General features: G+C 37.3%; 2 protein-coding genes across 4 annotated transcripts; both read right to left on the bottom strand.

Annotated features, from left to right (window-relative positions):
• Positions 1 to 340: 340 nt before the first annotated feature.
• On the bottom strand, positions 341 to 11867 carry tctn2 (tectonic family member 2). 3 transcript variants are annotated; one of them, XM_046841411.1, is made up of 19 exons: positions 11739 to 11867; positions 9554 to 9667; positions 9373 to 9446; positions 8798 to 8999; positions 8612 to 8712; positions 7872 to 8071; positions 7637 to 7757; positions 7083 to 7221; positions 6841 to 6915; positions 6609 to 6731; positions 5395 to 5469; positions 5221 to 5310; positions 4680 to 4797; positions 4027 to 4130; positions 3484 to 3625; positions 3267 to 3410; positions 1593 to 1681; positions 1326 to 1423; positions 341 to 537 (listed from the first exon to the last, which is right to left on the bottom strand). In XM_046841411.1, the coding sequence occupies exons 1-19, from the start codon at positions 11839 to 11841 to the stop codon at positions 448 to 450; spliced, it is 2202 nt and encodes a 733-aa protein (XP_046697367.1). In that variant the 5' UTR covers positions 11842 to 11867; the 3' UTR covers positions 341 to 447. The 3 variants fall into 3 exon arrangements, with proteins under 3 accessions (XP_046697367.1, XP_046697369.1, XP_046697368.1); XM_046841413.1 differs by having other exon boundaries at positions 499 to 1245; positions 1281 to 1423; XM_046841412.1 differs by having other exon boundaries at positions 499 to 1245; positions 1285 to 1423.
• A 1979-nt stretch (positions 11868 to 13846) lies between these two features.
• On the bottom strand, positions 13847 to 14969 carry LOC124380914 (C-C motif chemokine 20-like). The gene is made up of 4 exons (XM_046842230.1): positions 14894 to 14969; positions 14563 to 14686; positions 14150 to 14252; positions 13847 to 13876 (listed from the first exon to the last, which is right to left on the bottom strand). The coding sequence occupies exons 1-4, from the start codon at positions 14967 to 14969 to the stop codon at positions 13847 to 13849; spliced, it is 333 nt and encodes a 110-aa protein (XP_046698186.1).
• Between the last annotated feature and the right edge of the window lie 1677 nt (positions 14970 to 16646).

Raw genomic sequence — 16646 nt, 5'->3', positions numbered from 1 at the left:
TTTCGTTCATCTAGTTTAGGGTTAGGGTTAGGGGTTATTTCAGCCTGTGGGTGGAAATTGGACCGTTTCTGGAATGAAGTGTGGAAATTAAGAGTCAAACTTTACCAGTTATTCCAGATATATGATTAACTTGTGGGCCAGATATCATGGATTCCTGGACTGGAAGTGGCTAGGGGACCTTGAATTTGGGATGTCTGTCCTCAGTTCAGGTGAAAGTGCTGCAAATGATTTGATTTTTCCCCCTCAATTATTGAAAAGGAAGACTTTTTCTTCACACATCACAGCAATATTAGAAAGCTGGGGTCAGAGCGCAGGGTCAGCCATGATACAGCATCCCTGGAGCACAGGGGGTTGAGGGCTCAGGGGCATGGTACATGGTTTGTGTTGTGTGTTTGTATACTTATACTATTGCAGTGTAGGTAGCATACTAAAGTAACTAAGAAGCAACTAATGCATATTTGAACACTGTAACCAAATACCATTATGAGAGCAGCCATCTTGGACAAAGAGAACCCATTTTATTTGCTCAGGGGAATCCTGCAAGGAGGGCAGACAGATGCAAATACATTCAACAGTTTTACTAAGGAGATAGAAAATAATTCAAATTAGCATGCAAATAAGAACAATACAAAACAGGAAGGGGTCAGTCAATTCATAAATAGGAAGACTGTTGACTATAGGCGTTTGTAGAATGCAGCGGTTAAAGATCATCGAGATGTGGAGGCAGATGGCTGCCTGAGCACTGTGCTGTTAGTGCATTTTGTAAAGTTCAGGTCTTTATCTCTATAGCTAATGTCTTTAGATAAATTAATTTTTGTTTTATTACATTATTTTTATTATTTTAAATTTTTTAGCATTTAAAAAAAAAAGTGAACATCAAATAACCTGTACATGTCTGGCTACTCAATGAGCCTCACCAAAATTAACAAAAATAAATAAATGCCGATATAACTTTGTATAAAGCACAAAAAAGCAATTCAAATTTATTCCTCAATCAATTTTATACATTACAGTGTAATAAATATTAGAAACAGCTATGCATTTTCATACAGTGGGTTTTCAGAAAAAAAACCATAAGTGTAAAAATCAGTGATATAACTAATAAAAAATGGTGAAAATACATTTCTGAGAAAAAGCCTCATGACTGCAGTATGACTCAATACTGAATCATAATAATAATAATCGACTTTTTTCCTTGCAAAAAACTCTCTCTCTCTCTCTCTCTCTCTCTCTCTCTCTCTCTCTCTCAAACACACACACACACACACACACACACACACACACACACACACACACACACATTAAAGTGAGCTATTGCTCCATGCCTGTCTAATTTGTCTCCACGGTGTTCCTAAAACAGATGCAGCGATGAAGAAGAAGACAAGGATGAGTCCTTTAGCCAAAGCCTGAGAGTACGGCTCACCTGCCAGCAAAACACACACACACACACACACACACACACACACACACACACAAAATAGTACTTCTTAACTTTTATAATAATTGTTTATTGCTTCAATGAACAAACTTAAAAAATAAATATACAACACTGAATACATAAATTCAAGCCTGTATATCACGTGAGGTCTCACCAGTGTAATAAGGTGTGAGAGGGAAGGCAAGCTCGGGCCAGCACACATCATTCCTGTCACAGTCAAACTCTGTAAAGTTAATGCTAAATCTGTAGTGGAGAAGTTACAGAAGATAAGAATTGCATATTATTATTATTATTATTATTCTGTGCAAATTGTAATATTCACTTTTTCGAAGTGAGGAATTACGACACAAAACTCCGTTCAGATGTCATGTAAGAACTAAATAACTAAAGCACATTGGCTCAACAGTTGATTATTTTATTAGATGTACACATACTGGGATGCTGGAATGCTTTATAATGAACTGACTTTCGGTGCGACCCAGAGGAAGATGGGTTCCTATTTGAGTCTGGTTCCTCTCAAGGTTTCTTCCTCATACCATTTCAGGGAATTTTTGCCTTGCCATTGGCGCCACTGGTTCATTTACATTTATGGCATTTGGTAGACGCTGTTTTCCAGAGCGACTCACGTTTATTTCATCCATTCATCTAAGCAGCTATGGGGCTAGGGGCCTTGCTGTTAAGGGTCTTTCAATCACATTAAACGTTGTGGAAGATCCATGAAACAAACTAGTATATAGTTATCACTTTGTTTATAACATCTATAAATATTTAACACTCTCTTTTTTTACTCTCAAAACTAGAGACGCAAGCTATAAAATTTCATTGGTAGCTTTTGTGTCCCCTTTGTATGGTCCATGGGTTAAAGGAAACCACCTTCAACCCAAAAAAAACATTATGGCTTTATCTCTGACGGTTACAAAGTGACTGAGACGGGAGTCTCTCTCTGTTAAAGTTAAATAAACATTCTTTCTTCTTCTTGCATATATCACGGTCATACAGAAAGTACAGTACACTTCAACCTGAATTACTTGTTGCTATAGTAATGCTAATGTTTTAAGTGCATAAATACTAAACTATATTTGTGATTTGCCTTACAGATTTACAGTTATAGATAATAAAGCGACACCTTCTGACCCACCATGGTTTACTATTATGCAAAACTACTTTTTTGGATTTGGTTTGAAACTAAACCAAGGGAGGAAGTCTGACTCAGCAGGGCTGTGAGGATCCAAGTGCGGAAGTGTGCACTGAAGTAATTACAGTGATCAGGTTCCAAGCATACAAAGTCCAACACTGTAATCGAGAAACATGCCACAGCTGCTAAACAAAAAGGCTCGGATGGGCAAAGACAGAGAGCAGTAAAGGGGGTAATAAAGCAACCAACCCTGGGGTAATTGATTATATCTCTGAGTTGGAAGATGAAAAATGCCCAAAGGTGCATTTAAAACGCAGTGTGATGGATTGTTGCTTATGCGGTATCATTAGGCATTGATAACTCCACCTGATAGTAAACCTCACTAAATTACCCATAATCCCAAATTTTGTCATTATAGCAAAGTGATACATTTAGTTACCTTTCTAGTCTATACACAATGCAGGACAAGATGAGATATATAGATGGTCAGAGACATGGTGGAACCAGAGGCTTTCTAGATTTTAATACTTCAGCTCTAAAGGTTACAATAAGCATGATTTATTTCTGTTTATTTATTTTAGCCTGTTTGAATGAAACTAAAAATGTTTCCTAAGAGATGCAGCATTCGGCAGAGATCAATAAAAGTTGCAGAGTTCAATGCACGCTCATAACCTGTGAACGGTCCTGACCTACCTGGACATTGGGGATTGTGTGTTGATGGGAGCCTCAGTGAAAGTCACAGAAGAGGTCACAGGGAATGTTTGTGTCAGATCTGGGGTCATACAGATGGTTCCCTGAGCTGCACCACACTGTAAACTCCATGTAGACACCTTAAAACTAACAGAGGAAGAAATTAGATTTTGTGTACATTCAGCAATAAGAATTAAAAGATGATTACATATTGACATACTTCAACTCTACAGCCTGAATCATTTTTTGTGGTATCCCGCCTATGGTTCCCATGACGATGCTTCTGATGTGAATGTGTAGGTGAGCTGGAATGCCAGAGCAAACGCCCCCGGTGCCTGCTGCTGTCTGATTAGAGCTCTGTACTACATATTTCACAAAAGGGAAGCGATTTTATAAGAAAAATGTAATAAAAATTTAAATATTTATTACCACTGAATTAGTATTGAATATGTAACAGTGACATGTTATTAGATCATAAGATATAAGAGCCAATCACTATCCAATATGCAAATACAAGCCACAGGCCACATTTCTGGAAATGGTTATTTACTAAAATATGTAAATGCAATAGCATTTCAAAACTTTAACTTTTTATATGCTTTTTTTAGACTATGAATTCACAATTTAATTATATGCTAACGATACAGTTTACAGTAAAGATAATGTTTTAGTAGCATTTAGAAATCCATATAGTAAGTACCAAAACTTTAAAGCCTAATCTCACAGTAAATTCTAACAATCATAAAATGATTCTGTTACTCACTAGTCATCCGGGTCCAGTTGGTCAGTGTGGAGAAATCTGGATTTCCTGATCTGGAAACCAATGTAGCCGGGACTAAAGCAGCCAAAGAGGACCGGACAGTTTCTCTGTGGAAATAAATCCCCAGTGCTGTACTCTATAAGTCATATGCAAAGTACCAATGTCTTTGTCTTAATAACTTGGTCATAGTCATTGTACAATTAAACAAAAATTTAGTTCTTTTCAAATACATGTTTTGTAAATGTAATTTTTACCAATTGTATCCAGAATTTTCAGCCAAATTTTTCTGGGCATCTCTAGTTCCGAGTAAAAACATTTAATGAGGTCAACAACCCAAGACCTGTTTGGTATTCGAGATTCTTTTTAGTTTTGCTTCCCGTTTAAGGTTAAAATGGAAGTTTATCTAACTTAAAATTCCTGCGGTAAAAACTAATTCCACTGTCAAACCTTTGCAAAAGAAGCCTAAAGGGTATTTTGTAAAATGATTGTGTAAAGTATATACCCAGTGTGTGTTTGTGTGTGTATGTTGAAGGTTTGATCCTGTTTACACTGTCTAAGTCTATGTGAAAACTCTTTGTTGAGTAGTAAGGACGTTTGTTACTCTTGGAGCTGATCTACTACAAACAGTGGAGAGTTCAGTAGAATATAGTGCTCACCTGAGCTGGCTGCACTCAGTCAGGTTAAGCAAACTGACAGGCATCAGACACCCAGAGGTTGAGTTTATTCCATAGAGAACTGGTCTCAGGTCAGCTGAAGAGCACAGGCCATTGCTCACTGCATGCAAGACAGAAGTTAGGGGTGATCAAATTTGTAGCCTGGATGCATTTGATAAGTAGAACTGTGTGTTTAATAATTAGAAAAGGAAAAAATCTCTTTCTTGACAAAAAAAAAAAAAAAAGGCATGACACTGATGAAGCCAAGCAAAATAATTGAGCCGTGCAATAATTAAACCATGTGGTTAAACATATAGACTTAAAGACGCCATTATGCTAGGTAGAACTTTTTGGCTTAGTCAACTAAAATAGTTATTTCTGTCAAATAAAATAGTCATTCTTATTAGGCTAGTACACTCCATTTTTTAATAAAAAAGTGAGTGTTCTTTAGTTATTCTTTTACTAATAATCTTTGCTCTAAAGAGTTTGAGCAGGTACTGAAACAGATCGCACTTCCCAGGAAAGTTTTTATTTGTGACATCACCTCCTTGCCAGAGGCTAATTGGTGCTCTCTCAATAGCTCCAGTTGCATTGAGCAAAACTCCACCAATCACTGGTCTTCCCACTTGATAACCTAAAAAATAAAACAATTCAAAAGTTAGCCAGACCTACTTATACCAGTTACTGTTTTATTACAAGTGCTGGAATGTAGATAGACCTGGGTTGCCAGAGTTAGGCTGAGCTGAAGTATTTCCATTCACAAACACTGCAGAGTATCGGGTTGTCAGTGTCACTGAAAAAAGAGAAGAAGAAAGGAGAAATAGAGTGTTAATCATGCACTAATAGAGCAAGTTAAAAAGGCTAGCTGATGACTACATATAAAAATGTGGACTGATTCCCAGTGTGATAATATAAAGTTAAAAATGTCATTATAACGTTATAACCTCGCACTACATTAATATATGAGCTTTAAGAAAACTACTGTCAGTTGTAAAGGTTTGTACAGCATAAGCTCACAAAATTATAAGACAATTATACTAAATCTATATCAATTATATTAATAACAGTAAATTACCACCAGACTGCTGCTCCTGGGTCCTTTAGAAAGGCCCTTAACCAAATCGTTAAATGGTGTAACTTATTAACTAGTAACTTATCTTCAATCTTATTTATATCCTGTGGGAAGCTTTTGGTTCCTGTTTATAGTAGAATTCGAAATTTACGGTGTTAAAATCATCATAAACTCATAAGTCATAAAAGTAATTGTCAAAAAGTTTTTAAACCTTTACTTTTTTTGTTTCAAACTATCAAAATTGCAAATCAAATTTACTAATATTAAGTGCTAAAGACATCAAAATGAGCCCTACTCAGTACTCAACTAGACCAAAACTAGACCATATTTACCAATCATCATATACAGTTAAACCCTGATAGATATATAAACCTTAAACAATGCAATTATTTGTTCAATGTATACAATGATTGGTGTAGTTAACTTTATGAAAATAGCTGACCAGTAGAGGGCGCCAGAATATTCTGGCTTTACTGCTGTCTCCTCTTCTTTTTCTTCTTTCGGCTTCTCCCATTAGGGGTCGCAACAGTGTATCATCAGTCTACATCTGCCTCTTTCATACCAACTACCTGAATGTCTTCCCCTTACTACATCCATAAACTCCCTTCATGGTCTCCCTCTTTTCCTTCTTTCCTGGTGGCTCCATCCTCAGCATTCTCCTACTGATATACCCCATGTCCAAACCATCTCAATCTCACCTCCCTCACCTTGTCTCTAAAACGTCCTACATGCGCTGTCCCTCTAATAAACTCATTTCTAATCCTGTCCATCCTCATCAATACCAACAAAAACCTTAACATTTTCTGTTATGTAAATATAGTTGTATATGCACATGCAAACCCAGAAACAAACACTCTCACCTCCGGGACTGACTGTAATGTTTCCAATGCGGCGGGTCACACTGATGGCCGTGATGCCGTTCCCCTTCCATTCAAATTTATAACTTAAAGACAGAACCACATTCGGACAAAACTGTGGCTCAGCTGTTGGAAAGACAGAGAAAAAAAAAACCATTAATAAAAAGACAAAAAGAGTGATAGAGATCAAAACCGGCGAAAGAGGATACGTTGGAGATCTTTTAAATAAACGTACCTGGATTAGTAGGACTCGATAAAAAAGGGATAAGATCTGTGACCAGTTCATCCATGATGGACACTTTGACCACCCCTATACATATGAACACACATGAAGCTTACATTTATTGAGTATTTATTTATAGCCTGTTTTCTCTTTAAATCCCACCCACCAATGTATTTAAAAATGTTTTATTTTTTAGAGCCTTGGTTATTGTGCACAATAAATAAATCAGATAATTTGAGCTTGACACCCCTCACCTCCTTGTTCATCTCTCACTGCCACGCCGAGCCCAGCCAGGGCGGTGGGGCAGGAAAGCAGAGTTCTCACACACACAGCCTCAAAGTTATGCAGGAACGCTACTGGAGCCTTCTCCAAGCACTGCCCTAGCATAGACACCTGCACACAGGTACATAAGTCCTTTTAGACAGACGGCATGTGAATAACACTATATGGACAAATGTTTGTGGACACCTGACCATTAGATTCGTATGTGCTTTTGGAATCAGATTTGGTGCAAAGACAAGGGTGAAGTCAGGTTCTGATGTAACGAGGTGAGGAGGTCTGGGGTGTATTCAGAGTTCAATTTAATTCCAAAGATATTAACCATATTTTCATTGTGCTCGGAGGCCATTGTCATGCTGGAACGTATCTATACAATATTGTGCCCACAACTTTGTGGTAACTGTTTAGTGAAGAAGCACATGGCTAGAAAAATCAGGTGTCCAAATACTTTTGTCTACATGTACATATAGTGTATGAACATATAGTGTATCTACATATAGTGTATGAACTACAATTCTGTTTGGATGACCTGTGGGATAGTGAAGTACTTGTTGTCTGTGGTCAAGATGGGCACCCCCTGGCGGTACTTTGTAGAAGGTAGAGGTGCTGCCACCTGCTGAGTCTGGAAAGATGGAGCTGGTTTTGGAGTGCTGTAAAAGCGTTCAGACACACACGCCATTTAGTAGTAGACCTTCAGAGCAAGAGTGGTTTTCACAAAAAATTTCAATAAAACAAAAAAAAAATGTAAAAAATATCATATATACACAATAGTGCCATCATAGAAAAGCCCAAGGAACGGATTGTTCTCTGAAGGAGAGGTGACGCAGAGAAAAGGGAACCAATCTGGAGCATTGGTAGTCGACTGAGCAGAGCAGACGTAGTCAGGAACAGGAGAAATCATTCCGCCAAATGGTCCAGGCAGACAATTACCAGCAAAAAGCCACAAAAGCTCTGGGGTGCAGTCCTGTAGGAATTACACATCAGCATATTGAGAAATTTACAGTATGCTTTTCTATACATTATTATATCATGACTATTACAACAGGCTACAGCGAGGCATAATAAATCATATTTATAATCCTAATTTTGGCATCTTACTAAACATAATCAAATTTAGTATTTGTTATTTGCTCTATGTCACTAAATGATAATTGTAACATTGCAGAGTTTTTTTGCCAAAAAAAGAAAAATGCATTGCTTTAAATCATAGCTTCAAACTTTACCCCTTAGATTACAAAGCTGCACCATTATTCCAATAATATTTTGTATTGTACAGCAAAAATGAGTCAATTAGAAAGCAAATCATTTAAAAGTTTACAAGTTTCAAAACTGAATAGCAATATATGATATACCTTATTTTTTTTTTTACTGATTTACTACTACAGAAAAGTTTAACACCAGGATCAGATTTTGGTGTCTGGTGCAGTTTTTGTAATTAATTCGAGGCCATAATATAATTGCATGATGCTCGAAAAAAAATCCCAGAGTAGACATTTTTATGTACCTGATCACAGCAGCATCGTATATCGCACACTTTTGCAGTCAAGTCACATGGACACTGACCGAGGGGCTGGAAAACTTGGTTAGGAATCACAGTTTTATTCTCTACAAAAACAGAAAGAGCCCATCATCAGCAGTTTACACTCCTATAATGTCACAATAAAAAAAATTATAATAAAGGTTTACTAACCTGACACAGGGCCACTGGGAAGTAGCTGGGCGTAAACCTGAGCCTGCACGATTAGCATGGCCTGGGTGACGTTGCCCAGACACGCACACACCATGACCGTCTCTCTCACGCACAGCGGCTGGGCACAGCAGTTTGTTTCATTTTTGCTTGTGCACAGCTGTAGGCCTCGGTTCAGAATAATACGCACCAGGAGGCTCTGGTCCTGTAGAAGACACACCACTGGTTAATGGAGAAACTGAGTCATGGAAGGCTGGGATTAGTTTACAAGTGGTATGAAAGGTTTGTATTAACTGCACCAAATTTTTCAGAACATTTGAGCTCATGTATGCAAAAGAGGGTGGATGGTGCTTTTCTTCTAAACTGCCCTGGAAAGCAGCATGTTCACACTAGGCAGAAAATGAGAGGAAAACCTTACAGAATACAAGCTTTTGAGTTTAATATTAATGACAACTGCGAACGTAATGAGTCGCTGTAATGAAAAGGATTTATTAATGACTAATTGTGCAATATAAGCAATCTATTAACTGACAATTATCTTAAAAAATTCACTTGCTCCATAAACAGCAAATACACACCATCCCCATATGCTCTTTTGACACAGTCCATTGGCTGACACCAGATGACACACAGGAGGCTGGAGGGAGGCTTCCTATCGGACAGGAAACAGCCAAATATACATAGTTGTGGTACTATAATTTGTTTTTAGAGTTTGTAATGTAATAAAACGTGTCTACGAATCACAATCCTGCAACATACCTGTAGCATTGGAGGGTGAGACGCTGTTGATAGACACAGTCACGTTAGTCACGTTCCCAACCAGAAAGGCGGATGCTCTCGGGCCAGAAACGACAAGGAATGAAGGCAGAAACACTGCAAAATGACAAAGCAACATATTAGATGCGAGTTTGATAGCAGATTTCCAGGAGCTTTCTTACATTCAAATGAGTCTCCATCTCAAATAGAAAAGCCCAAATTGAATTAAATCATTCTGTAGAGGATCAGAAATGTGTGTTTTTTTTACATTTTAATAATGAGTTGTTGTTTTTTTACCTCGTTTAATATGTATTCCTTAGACACTGCAAACTGAGATTGTCCGAGGATGTCTAGTATGCAATTATCATGTGTATTAGTAGTATGATCATTTCTCATCTCATAATTTGTTTGGGGTTGTTATGGGGCAGAGAAGGTTGGAGACTTATTCCCGAGTGAAAGGAATACTGAATCAACATCGCTACAATTACACACTTCAACACCATGCAATTCCATCTGGACTGAGGGACCAACTTCAACATATAACAACACAATGAGCCGAAGCGTACATTTGCGCTCTATAAGCTTTATTTTGAGAGCAAACATTCGGCTGGAGTGATATCTACCATGGAATGGCCTGTACAGTCACTGCACCTAAATCCTATTGAATTTCTCTGGGATAAACGGGATTGCAAGGCCAGAAAGAAATCTACAACTAGTAAAATCTCATTTGGCAAGTTTTACAAGAGGCATGGCAAAGTATTTCATCTAACTGTTTAAGTTTGTAAAGCTGTTATTCATGCTAAGAGAGGATTTATCAGTGGAAATAATGTGGAACATTTGATGTATTTATTTGTTTAGTCAAAGTGACTCTTCATACTGTTAAATGTTCCATAGAAACCAAAGAATCATGCATCCATCTCTCAAAAACCATAAAAGTCTAGGTGTTTCCAAACTTTTCCCAGGCACTGTACATATTGTAAGTATGGAGTCTTTTGGGCTTGAGTCATGTCTTTATATTTAATGCTCAGACAAAACATTATTCACTCTCACACCTTGTTAAATTCAGTGGCGGGCCATTAAGGTCAGCAAGGCCTAAGAAGGTTAAAGGTTCTATCCAATCAGATTTTAGTCATCACATCACATGTTGCCAGGGTCATAGGATCTTTTAGCCAAAACTCCATGTTGCAAAAAACTGTTGCTTTAACCAATCAGATCGGATTTAGCCACTCTGAGGCCTTCTAGATGGCATCCAATCATGTAATTTTTACATCCTTCGATCGGATGATCAGTGAGCGCACTAGTAAGAGCTCGCAAACTGCATCTGTAGCAAACTGCAAATTCAAATGTATTCGTGTTAATAGCCGTTTTTTTTTTTTTTCATTCAGGAATGGCTGACGGAGGAGGAGAAATCAATTTAGTCGCAGATACATTTTCCAAGGACACTTACAAGACAAACTTTTCAAGAAAAGCAGGACATTGTAAGAAAAAGTCGGCCCAAATAGTTCAAAACAATTGTTTTCATGAACAATTAATAATTTATCGTTTCCGTTCTGAAAAACAAACAATTTAAGTCACCAGAAAAACTGTAATGGATGGAAAACCCGGGGTCATTTTATGAAGTTGATATTAGTGCTTCTGCTAGAGATGATGTAGGTGGCTGGTGCAGATGTGGCTGCAATGAATGGAGATGTGTTGAATTGTGTTCATTGGGTTTCTTGCTTTAGTAATGCCATTCATTCTCACTGTACGAGACTCCTCTCTGTGTGGCAGAGCTCTCCGATACTGCGTTTTTGTATAATATTGAAGGTTTCTCCAGCCGTACCACCATAATGATGGCATTGAGAGGTGGATTGACTCAGGTAGGACACCACTGAAGGCCTGTGAAAGGTGTAATATGCACAGTTTAAATATGAAGATGAATAAATATTTGATGCAATTGGCACAAACAAGATCTGAAGATATTAAACCATTGTTTTAGGTTTTAGGTTATAGCTGATTTCATCCCAAACACGGCACATAATGCACTATATAGTCTTCCTGTAGATGTCCTGCTTGTGTAGTGCACCAGGGTTATTAAAACACAACCCAAAGCTTTCAAAGGTCTCCTGGCAACGAGAACAACTTCATTAATAGAACTAATCTGACCTTAAGTATGAAAAATTAGAATAACAAATTAAACGCAGCTCACCGACATCACATCTAACATCTTCTTGTAAAAGCAACACAAAAAGTATCCACGCGTGAGACAGAAAATACAAACAAGCTCTTGCTGGACGTGTTTGTATCATCATTCAGCAAAGCGGTTTGGAGATTTCTGTTCTTCGTTGAAATTATTAACAGCGGTGAGACGAATAGCGCCACCTGGTGTCCTGGGGTATGGGCGCTATTACATATTTACAACTCTTGGAACTTGAGAGGATGCCTGAGGAATGGAGAAGGAGTGTGCTGGTAACGGTTTTTAAGAATAAGGGAGATGTGCAGACCTGCAGTAACTACAGGGGAATAAAGTTGATCAGTCACACCATGAAGTTATGGGAAAGAGTAGTGAAAGCCAGACTGAGAGAAGAGGTGATCATCTGTGAGCAACAGTATGGGTTCATGCCAAGGAAGAGCACCACAGATGCCTTATTTGTTTTGAGAAGGTTGATGGAGAAGTATAGAGAAGGTCAGAAGGAGTTGCATGTGTGACAGGGTGCCGAAAGAGAGGAGTTGTGGTATTGTATGAGGAAGTCAGGTGTGTTAGAGAAGTATGTGAGGGTGGTGCAGGACATGTATGAGGACAGTGTGACAGCAGTGAAGTGTGCAGTAGGAACGACAGACTGGTGTAAGGTGGAGGTTGGACTGCATCAAGGATCGGCTCTAAGATCTTTCCTGTTTGCAGTGGTGATGGACAGGTTGATGGACGAGGTCAGACAGGAGTCTCCGTGGACTTTGATGTTTGCGAATGAGAGTGGTGCGGTTGCCGGGAGAAGAGGTGGAGAAGGTGGAGGAGTTCAGGTACATGGGGTCAACAGTGCAAAGTAATGGAGAGTGTATTAGAGAAGTGAAGAATAGAGTGCAGGCAGGGTGGAGTGGGTGGAGAAGAGTGGCAGGAGTGATTTGTGGTAGAAGGGTATCTGCAAAAGTGAAAGGGAAAGTTAATAGGACCGTGATGAGACCTGCGGTATTGTATGATTTAGATTGTGATTGAGATAGTTTGGACATGAGCAGAGGAGAGACATGGGGTATATCGGTAGAAGAATGCTGAGGATGAAACCACCAGAAAGAGGGAAAAGAGGAAGGGCAAGGAGAAGGTTTATGGATGTGGTGAAGGAAGACAAAGAGATGCAGAGGACAGGATGAGCCTTTGTGGCGCCCCCTAATGGGAGAAGCCGAAAGAAGAAAAAGACATATTTACAACTCTTATTTACTTTTATTAATTAATTATATATTAATTACATTATAGAATAATTCTGTTAAAATAAAGTACATATTATTATTCTCCTGATACTGTTTTTTAAGAGATGTTAATATTTCTAGTATAATATTTCTTTAGCAAAAGAATAAGCAAGCGATATGTTCAACAGAAATAATCTTTATTTATTATTTCACAGTTATCCAAGTATTTTTTTTCCTTCATAACATTTTATTACATTAGGTCAAAACTACAAGGATGTGAATTGGGTGGTAAAATAAAAAAATAAAATAAAAAACATTAGAAAGAGATACATAAGCAATATTCAAATTTACATTTAAATAAATGTACTTTTAAACCCCAAACTTTATAAAACGTCAATATGAATGTGCGCTCTGAGGCTGTAAGACTCTAAACGAGGTTTTTCACCACTCTTTCAGAAACCAAAATCCAATTTGATGTTGGACAGAGAAAAAAAAACGGACATTGATTTGCTACTGCTGGTATGTTTTATTTTGTTTTGTTTGTAGTACACTAGTGTAGAAATACAGAAAGCTGAGAAAAATACCATAGTTTTGATTATTCCTTCATTTAAATCATTTATTGATTGACCTACAATTAAATCAACTGCTATGATGCTAATTTTAATAGAAAGAAAAAATATTATAGTCATCACAGTTTGATAGAACGTCAATGTATCTTAAGTAAATCTTATAGGTAGTAAAAAAAAACACCTTGAAGTAATATAAATGTGCACGCTGCAGAGAAAGCATTCTGTCCTAAAACAAACAAACAAACAAACAAACAAAAACAAAGGATAGAATTTAGCTTTTTAGCTGCCATGATCTCAAAAACGTCGACCTCCAGCTTTATTCACCAGATCATATGTGTTCCCATGCAACCTAGCCTTTCATGCCTGAACAAAGCTCATCCTGCAAGATCAAGAGAAAAAAAAGAGAAGAGAATTAGTTGAGCATCTGGTTTGTGGCCTGTGGTTTTAGTTGTAGTTTCTCGTTGCAAGTAGTTTCACATTGAGATCATGATAATTAATGTTGTGAATATTAAACACTTACAAATTAATATATTTCAAATTTCACTATGAATTAGCACAAATGTAATACTTTAATATGTCTACATATGATAAAAGAAATTAAAATGATTAATGACCATGATCATATGAAATCATTTCAAATGAAATTATATACCCTGTTTTTATTCATTGGCCTGGCATCCACTGCGTTCATCACGTCTGCAACCCAGTCGACATCATGGGGGGCACAAAGTTCACGACCTTTGCGAGTGCGAAAACTGAAAGCACAAATACAAAGCAACCATTTCTTACTTCCATAATCGGAATTGAAGGAATGAATGGAATCTAACAGAGCATTCTTTATAAAAACACAGTAATATCGAATGATTAGTGATCGAAATGCACGTTAACCTTAACACAAAACAAGGTTGTCCCTCCATTTGTTTTTTCATCCCCTTCATAACCTGATGCATGGAGTTTCACCTTTTTTTAATGCAAATTTATTATAGTATTTTTATACAATTAAAAAGGTGTGCTGACCAGAATCTCACTAATTGCACACATTGATGACATGCCTGTGATACTTACACAACAGCACTGATGAGGCAGCCCTCACCCTTGCGCTGCTCACGGTAGCAGGCAACAATGCGCTTCGGGATGGGATGATGGCTAACCTTCAAACAGCAATCCACTGCTTGCTCTCCGAGAGACACTAAAAGACAGAGAGGAAGAAAGAGAGATTTGGAAGATTTTGTATGAATGAATGAAAAATAATTTCCAAAAGCAATTAATTCCCTTTTTTTTTGTTTAATTTAACTAAATTACCATTCTGCATATTGTAATCTAGAAGGGCATACAGGTAAACACACATACATGATTCTTAAATAATTATAATAATTAAAAAAAAAACAATACTAACCATCCATGTTGATGCTCAGGATGACTGCAGTGATCCACACACCAACGCACAGACTGATAAAGTTATATTGAGCCATTGTGGTCAGTGGATGAGAGCTACACGTGTCCTGTTTCTGTCCTACTGTAATATCAGATACTACTGCTTCTGTTAAAAATTTTAAATCTCCTCTTATTGGACTTTTCCTCTCTTTCTTTCTCTTTCTCTCTCTCTCTCTCTCTCTCTCTCTCTCTCTCTCGCTTGCATTTCTGCTTCAAGAATTTATAAGAGCTTTAACTTTCGTTTTTTTAAACCCCTCCCTTCTTTAAAATGTGGGGATTCCCCAGTCTGGACAAGGGTCAAGTGTTTGAGTGAATGTTTGCCCTTTGCGGGGTTTTAGAAACAATTAAAACACTAGACATTTGACACTGGTGTAGTATAATAAATTCTGACACAAATAAAACTTAAACAAAGGGATTTACATACTGTATAAAAGGTTGAATAATGTGCATGGGAAATGACGGCTAGCCCAGTTGTATCACAGATTAAAGAAAAAATGAATGCTGGCTATGATAGAAAGTTTTTAGAAGCAAGTGCATTGTAGTTTGCCTCATAATAGAACTGTGTAGGTGGAGATCAGACTGACCACGCTGAGCCATGTCTGCCAATGGTACATACAATGGGCTCATAAATATCAAACCTGAAGAAAGAAACAATCGAAGAAGAAGACCTGGTCTGATGAATACATTTTTTTTACAGTAGCATTTACAAAATAAATAATCTAAATAACACAAAACCAATGGAAAAGCATGGTGGTTGCAGCTTCTTGTTTTATGACAGCTTTCTTTAGCCAGAACTGAAGCTTTTCTTTTGGTGGAGGAAGTCATGAATTTCCACAAATATCATATTTTTCAACATTATTACACATACATTTAAGTGTCTGCTGGAAAAAGGAAATGGAAGGTGACACAGAGCATTCATCCAAATCAACCAGAAACACCTAAAAATGTGTGGCCTGTGACCGAAAGGCTGTATATGTCCTTACAATTTGGATTGTTTTGACAAGAAAGACTAAGAATTACCAGTAAGTAAAGCCGTGATAAGCTGACAGACCCAAATCCAAAAAACTCAGTTGCGTAATAAAATTAAAATGTCCTTCAACAAAGTATTAATGTAGGGAATTAAGCAGGTTAAGAGGTTGCTAGTTTCTTGTAATTTTTTTTTTTTGGTTTGCTTGTAAAAAACTTTCTTTGTATGTTGTATGAACAGTTTAATAAAAAATATTTTGGTAGATAAAATACATTTTCCTTTTTTTTATACATAAACAATGTGGAGTGCAAAAAACATTTGGAGGCTGCAGTTATATACTGTATAGAAACTGCAACAGGGGAATATAGTATATACAATATAAAGATGTGTATTACTTACATCATTGGGACTTATTAGAGATGGGATTGTTTTTAAAAAGTCTTACCGTAAAAGTGCTGAATATCTATTAACAGGGTTTTTTTTGTTGTTGTTTTTTTTTAGCTTTTTCTAATGTACAGACAGATTTTTTTCTTTCTTTACTTGTTTTCTTGTGCCAGTTTCCCATTTTCTCAAATGCTGCTCTGGTGGTCCTGTCTAGAGTTTTTACGATCACTGGTCTTATTCCCAAATTCGGCTGGAGCCACTCCAGCTGGAAAACTTTAGCTTTCTTGACAAAGGGCTGCTGCCTAAGGTCCAAATGCTATATTTCATCTCTGTAATTATCATCAACGTTTTAGTTTCAGTCTGA

Source organism: Silurus meridionalis, chromosome 27 (genome assembly GCF_014805685.1).
Source record: "Silurus meridionalis isolate SWU-2019-XX chromosome 27, ASM1480568v1, whole genome shotgun sequence".
NCBI classification, from domain to species: Eukaryota; Metazoa; Chordata; class Actinopteri; order Siluriformes; family Siluridae; genus Silurus; species Silurus meridionalis.
This window is presented reverse-complemented; position numbering and strand designations above follow the sequence as displayed.

Excerpts from the sequence above, each read along its gene's own strand:
- LOC124380914 (XM_046842230.1), bottom strand. The coding sequence starts at position 14,969 with ATGGCTCAATATAACTTTATCAGTCTGTGCGTTGGTGTGTGGATCACT. Across the intron at positions 14,253-14,562 it reads TGCCTCATCAGTGCTGTTGT|TTTTCGCACTCGCAAAGGTC; the intron begins GTAAGTATCACA and ends TTGTGCTTTCAG. Across the intron at positions 13,877-14,149 it reads GGCCAATGAATAAAAACAGG|GATGAGCTTTGTTCAGGCAT; the intron begins GTATATAATTTC and ends TTGATCTTGCAG.
- tctn2 (XM_046841411.1), bottom strand. The coding sequence starts at position 11,841 with ATGATGATACAAACACGTCCAGCAAGAGCTTGTTTGTATTTTCTGTCT. Across the intron at positions 4,798-5,220 it reads AATTAGCCTCTGGCAAGGAG|TGAGCAATGGCCTGTGCTCT; the intron begins GTGATGTCACAA and ends TCTTGCATGCAG. Across the intron at positions 1,682-3,266 it reads ACACAATCCCCAATGTCCAG|ATTTAGCATTAACTTTACAG; the intron begins GTAGGTCAGGAC and ends TCTCCACTACAG.